General features: G+C 42.7%; 2 protein-coding genes across 2 annotated transcripts; both read left to right on the top strand.

Annotated features, from left to right (window-relative positions):
- Positions 1-1,387: 1,387 nt before the first annotated feature.
- On the top strand, positions 1,388-7,671 carry LOC127292600 (uncharacterized). The gene is made up of 10 exons (XM_051322035.2): positions 1,388-1,672; positions 1,747-1,987; positions 3,606-4,040; positions 4,170-4,307; positions 4,386-4,489; positions 4,648-4,869; positions 5,194-5,688; positions 6,362-6,786; positions 7,130-7,223; positions 7,298-7,671. Exons 2-10 carry the CDS (start codon positions 1,802-1,804, stop codon positions 7,404-7,406), a joined length of 2,208 nt encoding a protein of 735 aa, XP_051177995.1. The 5' UTR covers positions 1,388-1,672; positions 1,747-1,801; the 3' UTR covers positions 7,407-7,671.
- A 1,737-nt stretch (positions 7,672-9,408) lies between these two features.
- On the top strand, positions 9,409-15,192 carry LOC127346809 (serpin-Z2A-like). Its single transcript, XM_051373069.1, has 4 exons — positions 9,409-9,596; positions 10,324-10,432; positions 13,802-14,245; positions 14,365-15,192. Exons 1-4 carry the CDS (start codon positions 9,409-9,411, stop codon positions 15,190-15,192), a joined length of 1,569 nt encoding a protein of 522 aa, XP_051229029.1.
- The last annotated feature ends 343 nt before the right edge of the window (positions 15,193-15,535 follow it).

Here is a 15,535-nt window from a genome sequence, read left to right as displayed (position 1 = left end):
TTTTAATAATTTGGTTGATTTTGGGATGTGCGAACAAAAAGCTCTCTAAAATGCAACTATGCAAATCACACTTGGGCATCCAGTGGACACAGAAAATTCTTTAAACCATTATGAAAAGAGACATCATAAAAGAAAGAAAACAATATGCAAAAAGTAAGAAGATGAGAGAGGGCTTATATGTTAAACTAAACTACAATTTAAGAGATGCACATGTTGCAGAGGATGCTTGTAAACAAAATAGTCCCTTTTAGTAGATTAACCAAAATTAACGGGGATGGAAGGATTGCCTCTCGGTCTTTAGGGTAATAAACCAAATAACATGGCGTTAACTCAACTTTAATTTTGTAAAGATACCAAAGCAAGCAAGAAACGACTGATTTGATAGCCTGCTAACTAAATTTAATTATAATAAAACCAAAAAAGACTGTAAAGATGTGAACCAAGTAGAATGGAATGGTTCCATCTCTATGTTTGGTAGCCTCTTAGGTGACAAAAGGTGAAATTACCTCCATCACAAATACATGTATATAGATTTTAATAATATTAATTCATTTCCAATTCTAATATTGTTTGCATTTTAATGTTTTCTATTTCAATTAAATCTACAATTAGCTTGTATAGATTGGTCTACATCCAAATAGCAGTATAGAAGATTATCAATCACTATTTTAAAGACTAGTGACCCAGCACAACAATTTATGATTTGAACAATTAACAATTAGAAGCACCGTCGATGTCCAACATCCGCAACAACTCGTTGCCCCTCATTTAACATCAGCTTGTGGCATAGCATCTAGTAGCAGCGTAGGCTGCTAGCTTTTTTTCAGTTGAAGCGATTCCCGCCGTCTCCGCTTCTGATTCCCGTTGCCGCCGCCACACATGTTCGCTTGAGAGCCGTTGTCGCTGCTGCTTCCCGCCGATGGGGCATCCTTGCTTGGTACCCGTTGCTACCGCACCACCAATTGGACGAGGGAGACTAGAGAAACGACATTGAGAGATAGGATTTGGGTCGTGCGGGGGTGAGGATAACTAATCCTCTCTTTTTTTCATCGATTTGGTGATTGTTAGTAGCCGTTCCACCAGGTTCCACTGATTTGGTAGAACTAGTCCATTCCGCATCTAGAGGTTGCATTCCATTCCACTTGATTTCAGATCTAAAAAATACCACCAGATGATGATGGTTAGAAGTTTACGAGTGTTGTTGAGGGCAATTTGACGGCCATAAATCATCATATGTTATTTAAAAGTAATATGTCAACTTCCATTTTATAGTAAAAATGTATTGTAGAAACAAAATCTGAGTTTGATCCTGGCTCTCAAGAAGTTAAAAGTTTAACTTCCTCTGGCTTTGCAACCATGAGCATCCATGCTAGGGTGATGCACTCTTTTGTTCTTTGAGGGAAAGGGTGATGCACTGTACCAAACACATCCTCTGCAACCAGACTCGCCCTCTTTGCCGTGCCTGTTCTTCCGCCGCGCCGTACCTTGCGTCACCGCCGAAGGCCGGCGACCGACGCCTCCATCCCGCCCCGTGCTGCCGCCTCCCACAGGCGTCGCCGCCACCATCGCCGCTCCCCTTCTTCCTCGGCTCACGGAGCATCGCGCGTGTTCCCGCCGCTGTCTCCGCCCCCGTCCCGGTCTGTGGCCATTGGGTCTCCTTCCTTCCTCTGAGGTATGAGCTACGTTGTTCGTTCTCATCCAGCAGCGAGCGATTCTCCCTCCTAGCTAAATCAATTCCACTAGCAGGGAGGGAGGGACCTTCACAATTTCTGGGCACACCATCTAGATCAGCCCCTGCCCGATGGAGCGGTGCAGGATCTGGTGGCCGCGCCAGCAGCGTCAGCCAGAGCTGGAGGAGTCCGTGTCCACCAGATATGTCATGTTCGGGTGGCTCTTCCCCCACGCGGGCTCTGTCGACATCGTCGTCTCGGCGTTTGTCTCCGAGGGAGAGATCTTGCGGTCCTTCCCCAGCCTCGACACCTTACAGGTCAGTCACGGCAGCATTACAATTTACAATACTGGCATCGATGGTGCTTTTAAATGTACCTTGCCATCTATCCCGTTTATCTTGGATTCTATTAGGGTTTAGCTGGAGGCTGTGACAATGGCCAGTTTGGTTCATTTTGTTATTATACTCTAAGAAGATTTCTGAAATTTTAAGGTGAACTAACCTAATTTATATAAGAGATCAGTTAAGAAGGCAAAACATATGATCTGGTTCCGCTCGTTTATTATAGTAGGTAGTAGCACATAAATCACAATGCAGATAATTATATGGCATAGAACACTCAAAACGTGGGGAGGCCAGTCAAACCAGCCCTAACTTTTTGTTTGTCGCAACGCATTTATTGATTTTCTTACGTGGCTGACTTTTAGCTGCACTTAGTGCACAGTCGGTGAGATACACAAATAACTTATTTATTTACTAAAAGAAAGAATATTTGAAACCCCTCTCCCAATGGAAATAAATAAGCGGACCTCATCCCTGAATTGCGATAAAAGAACGAATATTGTATATGCATGCTTCTGGCTTTGGGTTAGGGGTTTACGAGTTAAAATCCTCAGGAACCAAACGGATATTTTTTTTTTGTATTGATGCCTGCATCCTGGAGTCATCTGATACCGCTGGTTTGTGTTTGGCTAGTCGAAATGGATAATCTAACCAACAAGTTTGTGTTTGGTTAGCACAAGGGAATGACACCATTCTTGGATTTAATATTTCTGCATGGACCATAGGAAAGATAATAGCGGAATTTGTTGAATGGGGGTATTTTGCAAATATTTCGTATGACCCTCTTCCAGCCCTTGAAATCTGTAGCCATTAGCTTAATCTAGTTTGTGTGCGTTACTTAAACTGAACAGCAAGTGAAGATCATGTACATGTTATGGACTTATGGTGAAGTGGTTAAATGCAGTGGCAGTGCTACACATCACAGCTTTGCCATTAGACTTTTGATTTTTTTTTGAATTTGTAGACATAAATCCCTACATGTTAAGCCATTATGAAGCATTGACACCACAACACTTAAGTCCTGGCACCGCCACTTGTTGAATCGGTTTCTCGTAACACTTCTGTTGTTTTGAATCATCTTATGTCTGAAGGCTCTGAATATTTAAATCATTTTATTGTTCAAACAGCTGACTTGGAAATGTTTGAGTATGAGCTTTCCCTTTACAGCCAAACTTATGTCTTATTGGCCTTTTGTGGTGGTCTGTATTTTTTATCCTCAATGTTTCACTTGACTTAGATCCTTATTGCAGCTTATTTGTGTTACATGTTTTGATACCAGGACCATTGCTTGTTTACTGCAATCGTCCATTCACATACTATAAAAATTGGATACATGTATTACGAGAAGGGGGATATAACATCTAGCGTGAAGTCATCTTTAGCTTCTAAATTTCATAATTCCTGATGTGAAACATTTGATCAGATTTTGCTGAATGAAAGATAAAAAGATTAGAGGATGGAAAAAAATTGTTTGTTGTATTTTCTTAATTAATATTGTAATATACATATAGTTATAAGAGAAGTGAGGATATTTTTTCTAATGTTTTTTGGATTTTGAGATTGCTACCTTGCTAAATGTTTTCTTTTTTGTTAGGCCACCATCCTTTCCTCAGATAAAAGGATGCCAATAACACTACAAGAATCTGCAGCATTTACCATCCTTGGGGATTGTGTTATGCATCTTCCAAGAGATTTTGAAGCCTGCTGTGTTAAAGAAAAATATCGGCTGTTGCAGACTCAAGCTGTTAAGACAAAGCATTCTGCCAAAAATCAAGACAGTTCTGTTGTATTGAATGGATCATTGGGAAGTGAAGATCAAGAGAAAAGCAGAAATAATAGAAAATGGGAATGTGATTGTAGCGTATTAGATGGTTTTCTGGACACTTGCAAGAAGTCAGTAGTTAAAGGTGGCAACTGGGTGCACTTTTGCTGTAAGCCTGAAAAGTGCTTCAAATGTAATGTGAACCAAATTCCAATGCTTCAGCATTTGTATCTTGATGACCAGAATGTTGAGATTAATCATTGCCACGTATGTAAGTCAACTCTCACTTCTTACAACCTTGTGATAATGATAGTTTGGATAATTGTAAACTATTTCCTTTGGTACTGTTCAATTGCTTACTGTGACCAGTTACTTTTTTCTTTTCAATTTATTTAGGTCATACTTTATGATGTTCCAATTGCTGGTAGAAACCATTTTTCCCAGGGGGATGATGCTCCTCATAGTTTGAAGCCCCCCTTCAAGAAGCCGAATTGGATATGTGATCTGCAAAAAAGACCACCAGTTCTTGATTTGGTATGCTCCTTACTGCTTACATGTTCTTACAGTATAATCTAAACAGTTAAATAATCTGGTCCACATATATGTTTGTAGGATCCGATTGTTTTGGCGCTTAATTGCTCAAATGCAGCTAGAGTACCAGTTGCTTGGAAAACTGCGAATAATAGTTCTGCAGCTCATTTCTTGCTTGCAACTGTGTAAGCATCATCCTTTGTTTACCTTCTCTGACTAGCACTGTTTTCTTCTTCTTCTTCTTCTTCTTCTTCTTCTTCTTCTTCTTCTTCTTCTTCTTCTTCTTCTTCTTCTTCTTCTTCTTCTTCTTCTTCTCTTATCTGACTGCTGCTTGTTTATTCAGGTTTGAGGCCTTAGTTCAATTGTTGCAACATTTGACCGGAATAGTTTTGGCTTCAGTATTGACTATTGTCTACATCTTCATTCAACTGTTCAGAAAATGTTTAAGCCATGTGTCCAAGTACTCCATGTTACAAAAGGTCTTCAGACACTCATGGAAAAACATGCATCTCCGTTGTTGCCATATTCTGTATTTGCCGGTTTCCCTTCAAGACACCTCCTTAAGGTAACTTGGGATGCCTATGATGCTGCTTAAGTTTGCCATTATAACTTAATTAACCGGTAGCTAGTTATCTCGTCTAGTCATGTCAAATGTGGTTGCCAACCTCACCTGGTTTCTTTGCTTTATGATAGCTGACTACTGTATTTCATTCCATTTATGGGTTCACGTTAACCTTGATGTAAGGAACCTTTTTGTTTCCCCAATATTAGAAGTTGAGATTACATATATTTTAGCTGTTAGTGGTGATGGTAGGATAGATTGTTATTAACACTAAGCTTCTCTTCAATTATCCTGGGTATCTTATCATGTTACTTCCATACTCTGCAGCTCCTCTGTGAATGTTGAATATGCACACAAAGCTGCAATTAAGAAGCATGCGTTGTGGTCAAATATTATCATGGATCTTCTGATGGGTTTCATCCTTGGAACAGCATTATTGTTAAACATGGAGACTATTTGCTCCTGGACTTTTTCTCTTCTCCACTACATGACAGATGCTGTCCTGAGATCTGGTTGTGTGTGGCTGATGGGTGTTCCAGCAGGCTTTAAGCTGAATACGGAGTTAGCAGAACTTCTAGGCATGATTTCTCTGAATGCAATCCAAATTTATTCTACCCTTTGGTTCATCTTGGGAGGCTTCCTGAAGCATATAATTCAAGGCCTTGCATTTTCTGGAATCCTTTTAGGTTTCACAGTTCCTGTTTCATTCTTCATAGACATTATCCAGCTTGCGACATTACATGTTACCCTGCTTCAGTGGTTAATCTCCTTAATATATTCAAGGCAGATTCAGACAGTGACATCGCTGTGGCGTCTTTTCAGGTAAAGCTGTGGATACATTGTTGGGTAAATGCACCTAAGATGAAATGAACTCTTTTGGGTTTAGTTGCTTTACAATTTAAAATATAATCTAATTTTCTTCATAGCACTAGAACTGTCTGTGTTGTGCATGTAGAATTGATAAAAATATATGATCATATGTGCACCCTACACAAAGACAACAAATTATACTTATAGTACAGAAGATTATCACACTTTTGTCTATTTTGTATGAGACACGTCATTGTATTGTTGTGCGGTTGTGCCCAGTTTTACATCTGCACATGCTTAAGTTGTTCTCTTACAATGGATATGTTGCTTCCATGGTGAACATCGAACATTTAATAATCAATTGTGGAGCTGACATCTTTTAGAGAGTAAACAAAAATGTTATTGGATAATAATTAGCATTTTCACCGTGGAGCTAACAGCTTTTAGAGAAATGAACGGCTGTAAAAGTTAGGATGATGTTCATTTCTCATCTTCTGGCTTAATTGGCGTCCTTATTTTGATGACTGTTTTAACTAACCGTTTATTTAGTGATTTAATTAATCAACTGTTGCAGTTCTAAATGAACTTATAGCAATTTAAGTTTCAAAATATTTTGTTTCTTCATTAGATTTCTTCCTTGTACATTTCTTGTAGACTTGCTGATACATGCTTGTATTATTAACAGAGGGCGCAAATGGAATCCTCTTAGGCAGAGATTAGATAGCTATGACTACACAGTTGAACAACATGTGGTTGGTTCCCTGTTGTTTACACCAGTCTTGCTTCTTCTACCGACAGCTTCTATATTCTATATATTCTTCTCTATCTTGAGCAGCACAATCATCTGCTTGTGCATAGTATTGGAGATTGCAATTTCTATAATCCACTGTACTCCTTATGCTGCTTTATTTCTGTGGGTGACAAGGAGGCAAAGATTTCCTGCTGGGTTATTATTCCTCCCCGTGTTGTTCTCGTCAGTTTCTACTGATGATGATGATGCTCTACCAGTTGAATATTGTTCAACCAGTGCATCTGGTGAAAAGAAAACAGACATCCATGTACATTCTGTACCGCTAGTTTCAGAACTTAACTGTAACTATAACACACTTGGTAAGCTGTTTCTCTATTCTTTTGTCGACACCTTTCTTAGGCTCATGCCACACTTGTTTATTGGCCGGTGTAGTTTTACTATAACATCTTGAGCAGTGTCTGCTTTTTATTCAAGGCAATTTTTGTAATGATTTCCTTCTAAACAAATGAGTGTGTCAGGCCTGTTATGTTGTCATTTTACTTTAACACCCGTTTTCTAATATGTCTCCTTATATTTGTATATCATATGGACGAATCAAGAAATCATGCTTTGAAAAATGAGATCATCTTTAGCATACAGTTTCTTCCCCTGTGTAGTTTCTTTCAGCTGAGATTTTGCTAACAAAAATGAAGCTAAATGCAGGCCAAGTAATTGGGCCACATTACCAAAAAGTTTTCAAGGGTATTGCTCTCCCTTTCTGCAAACAACTGGCACATGGAATCCTTAGGGGTGCAAGGTTGCTACTTATCTTTTATGATTCAGTTTTATCCTTTTCATGGCATTCATGACACTTGCTCTATTTGACGCCAGGATCCCTACAACACTGCACCTGTTATCTTCTCCCTACCCTTGGATGCATATTGGCATCAGAGAATACTGGATGCTCTGCCGCGGCGCAACCAAACAGGGACGGAATTAAAGTTTTTATTGTCCCGTCAATGTTTGTTGCCCTTAGAATTTTTCTTTAGCTGGCTAACACAGTAGTAAGGAATGTTCTTAGTTGCAAAATGTAATGATGTTCAGCGTGTCCACAATGGACCTTTTGGCTTAGACTCTAGTTGCCTAACACAATGACAGATGTCTCATTTTGTAATTCAGTAACAAATGTTGTTAGTTGCAAAATTTTACGATATTGACTATTCTGTAGAACTGATGATTGTTGAAATACATCTGGAGTTGAGGAACCGATGCTGCTATTTCTACCTCACCAAATCTCGATTTTTTTCCCCAGAATCTTATATTTGGTGCTTGTGCCTTTATCGGCCGTTTCCTTTGATTGCTTGAAACTGTTTTGTGGCTAAAGCCCTTGATCTGACCTTTTGCTACGAACTTCTAAACCATCTTTCGTCTTCTTTCAGCATCTCTAAATGCATGTTAGTTTTAAGGAAGGTCTGCTGCCAAAAGAATTTCACATAATACGTGTTCTTTTTCGAATTGAGAAGCTATCTGCTCTCAATTTCATTTCCATGGATCTGGTACGCAGTGATACACAAATGCAATACGTGATTAGAGTACTTTCGGTTCCTGTTTTGGAATCAATGGCATGAAGTGTGATTTGTACACAAACACATCATGAGGCAGATGTGGCATGTACATCTGCTAGCTTTTGCCACAAGGTCACAACTCACAAGATGCGCAAGGAACAAGGGCACAGGCGCACGTACAGCTAACAAGACGTCGCCGTGGCAAAGCAAACCCCTGGAGCGGAAGGATAGGGATCAGGGACCCAGCTTTTATTTGCTACGGCCAGTCGGCTCTTTTGACAGCTAATGGCCCAGATTTTGTCACCGGTTTCGCCTAACTACTCTAGAAAGAAGCAGTCGCTAAGTGCATATCCTTAACCTGTCACTGGATATTACTAGTACCTTGATTACATGGATACATAAACCTCATACGCATACCACTTTGCGCCAACAGCTTCTGCCGCAATCTCTGTTCCTGGTGCTCCCGTTGCCTACCATTCCTAACACTTTTCACGAGTTTCATGTCAACCCGCTCAGTATTATTCAAGCGTACAATTTCAGTTTCCGAGAAGTGGTAGCATCAAAATTTACATAAGAAATGCGACATGGTAGAGAAGAATGTAAAGAGTCTATATATGTAGGAGGTGGAGAGTGGAGACTTAAATTATCTATCATCTATTGTGGGCATGTTTGGTTGAAGACTTGAATTTTCTGCCTAGTACAAAAAGTATGGGCGTTGCTACACAGTGCCCTAGCACCGGTTAGTCTTAGGGAGTGCCCCACCCAAAAATAGAAATAAACTACTCCAACATTCCTCACTTTCTAAAAATAGAAAGTTCTTATCTAACACGTTTCTTACTTCCGCCTGGGATGGCCGGGGCACCTGAATGACTTCTCATTTCCCGGCTCCGCTGCAAGTCGCAAGTTTATGAACAGAAAAATATACGAGATCGACAATGTAAAATAAATACATCATGTGGTCGCAAATTGACGCCAAAAAATGCATCTGCCATCTCCTCTTTATCTCGATCTCAGAACAAATATTGGCATGTATAAAGTTGGGTTTAATTACACGAAGTTACATGCCAAAAAAATATACAAGTGTTTGTGATTTCAATCGAGGATGTATAAAAAGGACAGCGGATGTAAAAAAAGAAAGAAATTACATAAAAATCTGGGAAACCTATTATCCAGATCTTAGGGAAACTGCTATTCCAAGATCGTGGATGTAAAAAACAATCGAAAAATACATCCAACTCCAAAAAATTACAACGAGCCCTCGGAGAAACCTACTTTTGTTACATCCTTCGATATTTTAGGATGTAGAACTAGGGGAACCAGAGGTGCGGGAGTTGACAGGAAGAGGAGTGGTGGCAGGGACCGGCGGCGTGCTTGACCATTGAAGAGAGGGCCCATCGGCTCGCGGTGGGACCGTGGCCCTTCCCGGCGGTGCCATGGATGGGGGGCCAGCAGCGCGCGGTGGAGGCGAGGCCCATATCCCGGCGGCGCGCCATGGACGGGGGCCTGCAGCGTGCTGTGGAGGTGGACGTCGTCCTGGCAACGCCCGATGGAGCCGAGGGCATGCAGCGTGCGGTGGAGGTCGAGGTCCTGCCGGCGGCAAGGGGATCAGAGGTGGCCGGGAGGCTGTGAGGCGGGGGAATTAGAGGCAGCACAGAGACGCAACAGAGCTACTGCGAGAGGTTGTCGATGAGATCGAGAGGAGGAGATGGATAAGGAACGAGTGGTTGCTGGTGGAAGGACATGTTTGACTAGTCTAATCACATCGGACGGTGTACGCATGTGGGCACTGACGCACTGTGTAAGACAACATGGAGCCCCCGCACTTAATAGATTTTGGGAAAAAGTATGGGTGATCGGACATGTGGATTCTATTTACACAGGCAGACACACAAACTGTGAGACTTCGACATCACAAGCATGCATCACAAATCACAATACCATGCTAAACTGCAACAGAAAAGTACTGCCAGAGTAGAGATCAACAATTGCTTGGTCCAGTGGGACATAACATCACCTGGCTTCGACCAGACCATCGACTAGGACAATGTTTGGCGTGAAATTCATCTGCAACCACACTAACGACTGTTGAAATACATCTGGAGTTGAGGAACCGATGCTGCTATCTACCTCACCAAATCTCTATTTTCCCAGAATCTCCACGTTTGTTACAAGCATATAATGTTTCACGGTAGCATAATGTGTTGTGCGCCGCCGTATGGACTCTCCGCCGCGCATCCAGGCCGGCGACCTCCTTCAAATCCAATGGTTCCACCTGCACAAGGCCACTAGCACTCCCCATCTCCCCCTTTTCCCCTTCCTCTGTTCGCTTGACGGAATCAAAATCAAATTCAGCACGGCCAGCCAGGAGCCATGGCGGCGGTCACCTGCTCCGTCAAGTGCAGCCTCTGCCTACGCACTTCAGCTGGGCAAGGGCGACGACGTCGGGGAGATCAAGAACATGGTAACGGCGACCAGGTAGATCGTGGCCTCGAGCAGTTGCGGGCCAACAGGCCGAGCTGGACATGGACGCAAGAAGATTTGTGCGGGATACGTCAGTTCCTGTTATTAGGAAAACCAGTTGGGATTAGCTCCCTTAATCACAGCCGTTAGGCTGCTTTAGAATTCGTGCAAAAAAGTGTCGGAAAGCACAGGAGGACTCCTTCTGAAATGGGGGGTGATATACACCGACCTGGTCGGTGCGGTGCACCCACCGCACACCCTCCCCAGCCTGTGGGCCGGCCCAGTAAAGTTTTGTTTTTCATTTCTATTTTTTTTTGCGTTCGATTTTAAATTCGTTCAAAATTTGGAAATCGTCCATAGTTCAAAAATTGTTCAGAATTAAAAATTTGTTCAAATTTCGAAATTCGTTCAAATTTTAAAAATCGTTCGAAATTTTAAATTTGTTCAAATTTCAAAATTCTTCCAAAATTTGAAAATTCGTTCAAGATGAAAAATTTGTTCAAATTTAAAAATCGTTCAAAATTTAAAATTTGTTCAAATTTCAAAATTCGTTCAAGATTAAAAATTCGTTCAAATTTTATCATACTTGAACATTTTTTAAATTTGATAATTTTCGAAAAAAAAAAATTTAACAGAAAAAAACGAGAGAACAAAAAAGAAACACTGAAAAAGAAAACAGAAAACAAAAAAAAAACAAAAAAAAAAACAGAAAACAGAAAAGGAAAGGAAAAGAAAAATAAGAAAAAACAGTAAAATCGCCTAACCGGGCCGGCCCACACCGCGCACGGGGGTGTGCGGCGCGGTGCAGGCACCGAGCTGGTCGGCATATAGGAATTCCCCTGAAGTGGACATGAGCATCACATCACATGGATCTTATATTTGGTGATTGGGCCTTTATTGGTCGTTTCCTTGTTGATTGTTTGAAATTGCTTTGTGGTGAAAGACCTTGATCTGACTTTCAAAACATACATTTCTTTATTTCAGTAACTCTAAATGCACGTTAGTTTTCACAAAGGAAGTTCCGCTGCCAAAAGAATTTCACATAAAACGGTTCTTTTTCGAATTGATAAGCTCTTTTCTCTCAATTTTATTTCCATGGATCTGGTACACAGCGATATATAAATGCAATGCGATTACAGTACTTTCAGTTCCTATTTTGGAATCAAGGACATGAACTGTGATTTGTACACAAACGCACCATGCGCCAGGCGTGGCATGTACATCTGGTAGCTTTTGCCACTATGTATCAGCTTGGTGCAGGGGATCGGCAGCCACTAGGAACAAGCGCAGAGCAAACAAGACGTCCCGAAGGCCAAGCAAGAGCTTTGTTTGCTACGGCCAGTCAGTTCATTTGCCGGCTAAATTTTGTCACCGCTTTTGTCTTACTACTCTTGAGAGATGCAAGAGCTCGGTGCAAATAGGTACCTTGTCACAGGATATTACTAGCACCGTGATTACATGGATATATAAACCTGATACGTGTACTGCTTTGCACCAACAACTTTCCAAACAAATAATGTTCCTGGTGCTCCCGTTGCCTACCATTCCTAACACTCTTCACGAGTTTTATGTCAGCCTGCTCATATTATTCAAGCGTACAATTTCAGTTTCTGAGAAAGTGGTAGCATCGAAAATCTGTATAAGAATTGCGACATGGTAGAGAAGAATGTGAGGAGGCTATATATGTAGAAGGTGGAGAGTGGAGACTTAAATTATCTATATCATCTATTGTGGGCATGTTTGGTTGAAGACTTGAATTTTCTGCCTAGTACAATAAGTATGGGTGATCGGACATGTGGATTCCATTTACACAGTCAGACACAGAAAATGTGAGACTTCGACATCACAAGCATGCATCACAAATCACAATACCATGCTCAACTGCAACGGAAAAGTACTGCCAGAGTAGAGATCAACAAGACAACAAGTGTGCTTGGTCCAATGGGACGTAACATCACCTTCCTTCAATCTCTCGGCCCTGCCGTGACCCATCGACTAGGAAAACTTTTGGTGTGAGATTCATGACCTTCAATTCTCTCTGATAAGATTTTCTGGTCCCTAAGGCACCGTGGCACTTTTTGATTAACTCTCTTTACCTTAAATCTTCCAAGGATCACCTGCAACACACCGTCATATGGTATGAAAAATCTTTGTTCCCCTCAAAATTAGGCTTGGGATCCGTCGGCTCTGGGGCCGCTAATTGAAAAGCTGAAATCCATGATCATGGACTTTGAGTTCTGCGAGGCAATTCAGTAGCTGATAAGCTAGCTAGGGAAGGCTGCAAGAATAAAATTTGCAAAACTTGGTTTAATGAGGCACCAGATCGACTGTATTAGAGCGGCGCTATCTGATATGACATTTTCTTAAATAAAGGAAGCCATTTCATCTAAAAAAATCGGAGCCTGCTCCCTTCGAGTGACCAGATCGCTACTCCGTTTACTTTAGTATTATCAAGAGCTAGTATTCATACAGAATTTAGCAAATTTTAGTGAGAAAAATTGCATCATGGGGCTTACATTATCCGGTTAAGAAAGCAATCATTGGGCTCTGATAACATCATTGGCTCAAGTAGTGCATCATAGATATAGTAATTATATAATATTAGAAAAATACTATATGTGTCATCTTACAAAAAAAAAACAAATCAAGGTAAAAACATATATGTGATCTACAAGTACATAGATATGTTAAATTAGAGAAGGAATTGCAAACAAAAAACTTACATAAAAACATAAATACACTAACCATATATAAGTGCTCCTCAAAAAACAATTCCATAAAAGTCATATAGTGACTAGTGAGCGGGATTTTTTTTTCTCGGCTAGTGTTTCCAAAATCTCGCTGAAAACCGGTTTTACCGGTTAGTACCAAAAATATTTTTACCAGACAAAATTTATCGATATTATATAATTTGCTCACATTAATTTTTTTTTCGAACTGGTGCTCAAATTTTAATATTTTAATAAATTTTTGACGAATTTATTAGCCGCCTGTGGATTTTTTTGGTGCTTCGTCGGGTGAACCTGGGCCATGGCCCGCCCAACCTAGCAGGAAAACAAAAAAAAAAGAGATATTTATTGGTAGAACCCAGCCCAATATCAGTCTAATGACCTTAGTTTATTTGTTCTGGCCCGCCAAGCATTTCACCTGTAGCTCGGCCGGGACTCGTGAGTTGTGATTACTGATTAGGCTATGGTTTGCCTCAAAAAAAAAAAGACAAGAAGGTCAATAACAAAGATTAAAAAAGATCAATAACATCGAGTGTCCATGTAGATTCACACAAGCGCCGTCCTTAAATAATGTTTTCTCCCGAATTAGTAGCGATATAAAACCCTGCGCCGTAGATTCGTGACATCGACAAGCTAGCTAGGGCACCGTGGAGAAGGAGGCGATGCGCCCGAAAAAGAAGGCTCGCGGTCAAGGGACCTCCGTCGACTCCGGCGGGTTGACGGCGCTCGCGCTCCGCCTGGCCGACAAGTTGTCCAATGGCGAGGAGCACAAGGACCAGAACATCATGTTCTCGCCGCTGTCCATCTACACCGCGTTAGGTCTGTTAGCTGCCGGCGCCCGTGGCACCACACTGGACGAGGTTCTTGCCGTGCTCGGCGCCGCGTCGCGAGACGAGGTCGCGGGGATCGTGCGAGCCGTGGCGGAGAACGCCCTCGCCGGCACCGACGACCCGTCAGGGCCGCTCGTCGTTACGTCTGCGTGTGGCGTGTGGTGCCAGAAAGATCTGTCGCTCAAGCCGTCCTATCGGCAGGCCGCCGTCGAGTCCTACAAGGCGGAAGCGCGGGCCGTCGACTTCATCAGAAAGGTCAGCATGCAGTAGTTCGCCGTCCTTGGCATCGAACAATCTAGATCTGTAACGTACATATCTCGCTCTATTTGTGCCTTTCAACCATGGCCGATCGATGCGATCTCTGTGTTCTGCAGGCAGAGGATGCAAGAAAGGAGATCAACAGCTGGGTCGCGAAGGCCACAAAGAAGCTCATCACCTCCGTCCTCCCGCCAGGCTCCGTTCACGGGGGCACCAGGCTCGTTCTCACCAATGCCATCTACTTCAAGGGCGAGTGGGAGGAGGCCTTCCTCCGGAGCCGCACCAAAGAGCACAGGTTCTACCGTCTCGACGGCAGCGCCGTCAGCGTGCCCTTCATGGGAGGAATCGGAGGCGGCGACTACCGGGTGGGCTGCCACGACGGGTTCAAGGTGCTCAAGCTCCCTTACAAGCAGGCCGCGAATGGCGGCGGTGGCGGCAAGGCGCGGTACTCCATGTGCGTCTTCCTCCCAACTGCGCGCGAGGGGCTGCGTAGCCTTGTCGACGAGATGGCATCCAGCGGCCCGGGCTTTCTGTTCGACCACCTTCCCAAGTGGTCTAGGAGCGTGACCAAGCTCCGGCTCCCCAAGTTCAAGCTGTCCTTCTTCTGCAGCATGAGAAATGTTCTCAGGAGCTTGGGGCTCCAAGCAGCATTCGGCGGGCACGCCGATTTGTTTGACATGGTGGAGGACTCCGGCGGTGGCGGCGACGTGCGACTGCAGGTGGAAGATGTGTTTCACAGAGCGATTGTCGAAGTGAACGAGGAAGGCACCGTGGCGGCGGCCGCCACGGCCGTCACCATGGTCTCTGAGTGCGACGAAGAGCCTGAACCGCCTGTGGATTTCGTCGCGGACCATCCTTTTGCGTTCTTCATAGTTGAGGAGGTGTCCGGCGCGGTGCTCTTCGCCGGCCACGTTCTTGACCCTTCTACTACAAACACCGAGTAATTAACAGAGTTTATCTTGTGGCCGAGACAGGCCAAGATATCCAAGATAGTAGAGGAATCACGGTCTTCAACTGGCACATGGAGATACTCCTTTCATTCGTTTACTTCATCAGAAAATATACAAGAGACATTAAAAAGGCTAATATTTTGAAACGAAAGTAATAGGAAACTGCTGGGCATCCCCCGGGCCCCCGGGTCCCAGCCGTTGGATCAACCATTTTGACGGTTAGATTTGCATGTAGCAAAAAAAACATCTCCGGCAGCAAAAAATCAACCCCGGCATCAAATGACTGAAGCAAAAAACGGTTCGTTCAGAAAAGAAAATAAAAAGGCTGGGCTCGCTG

This window comes from Lolium perenne, chromosome 4, assembly GCF_019359855.2.
Source record: "Lolium perenne isolate Kyuss_39 chromosome 4, Kyuss_2.0, whole genome shotgun sequence".
Classification (NCBI taxonomy): domain Eukaryota; kingdom Viridiplantae; phylum Streptophyta; class Magnoliopsida; order Poales; family Poaceae; genus Lolium; species Lolium perenne.
Note: the sequence above shows the minus strand (reverse complement) of the source record. Positions and strands in the feature narration are given on the sequence as shown.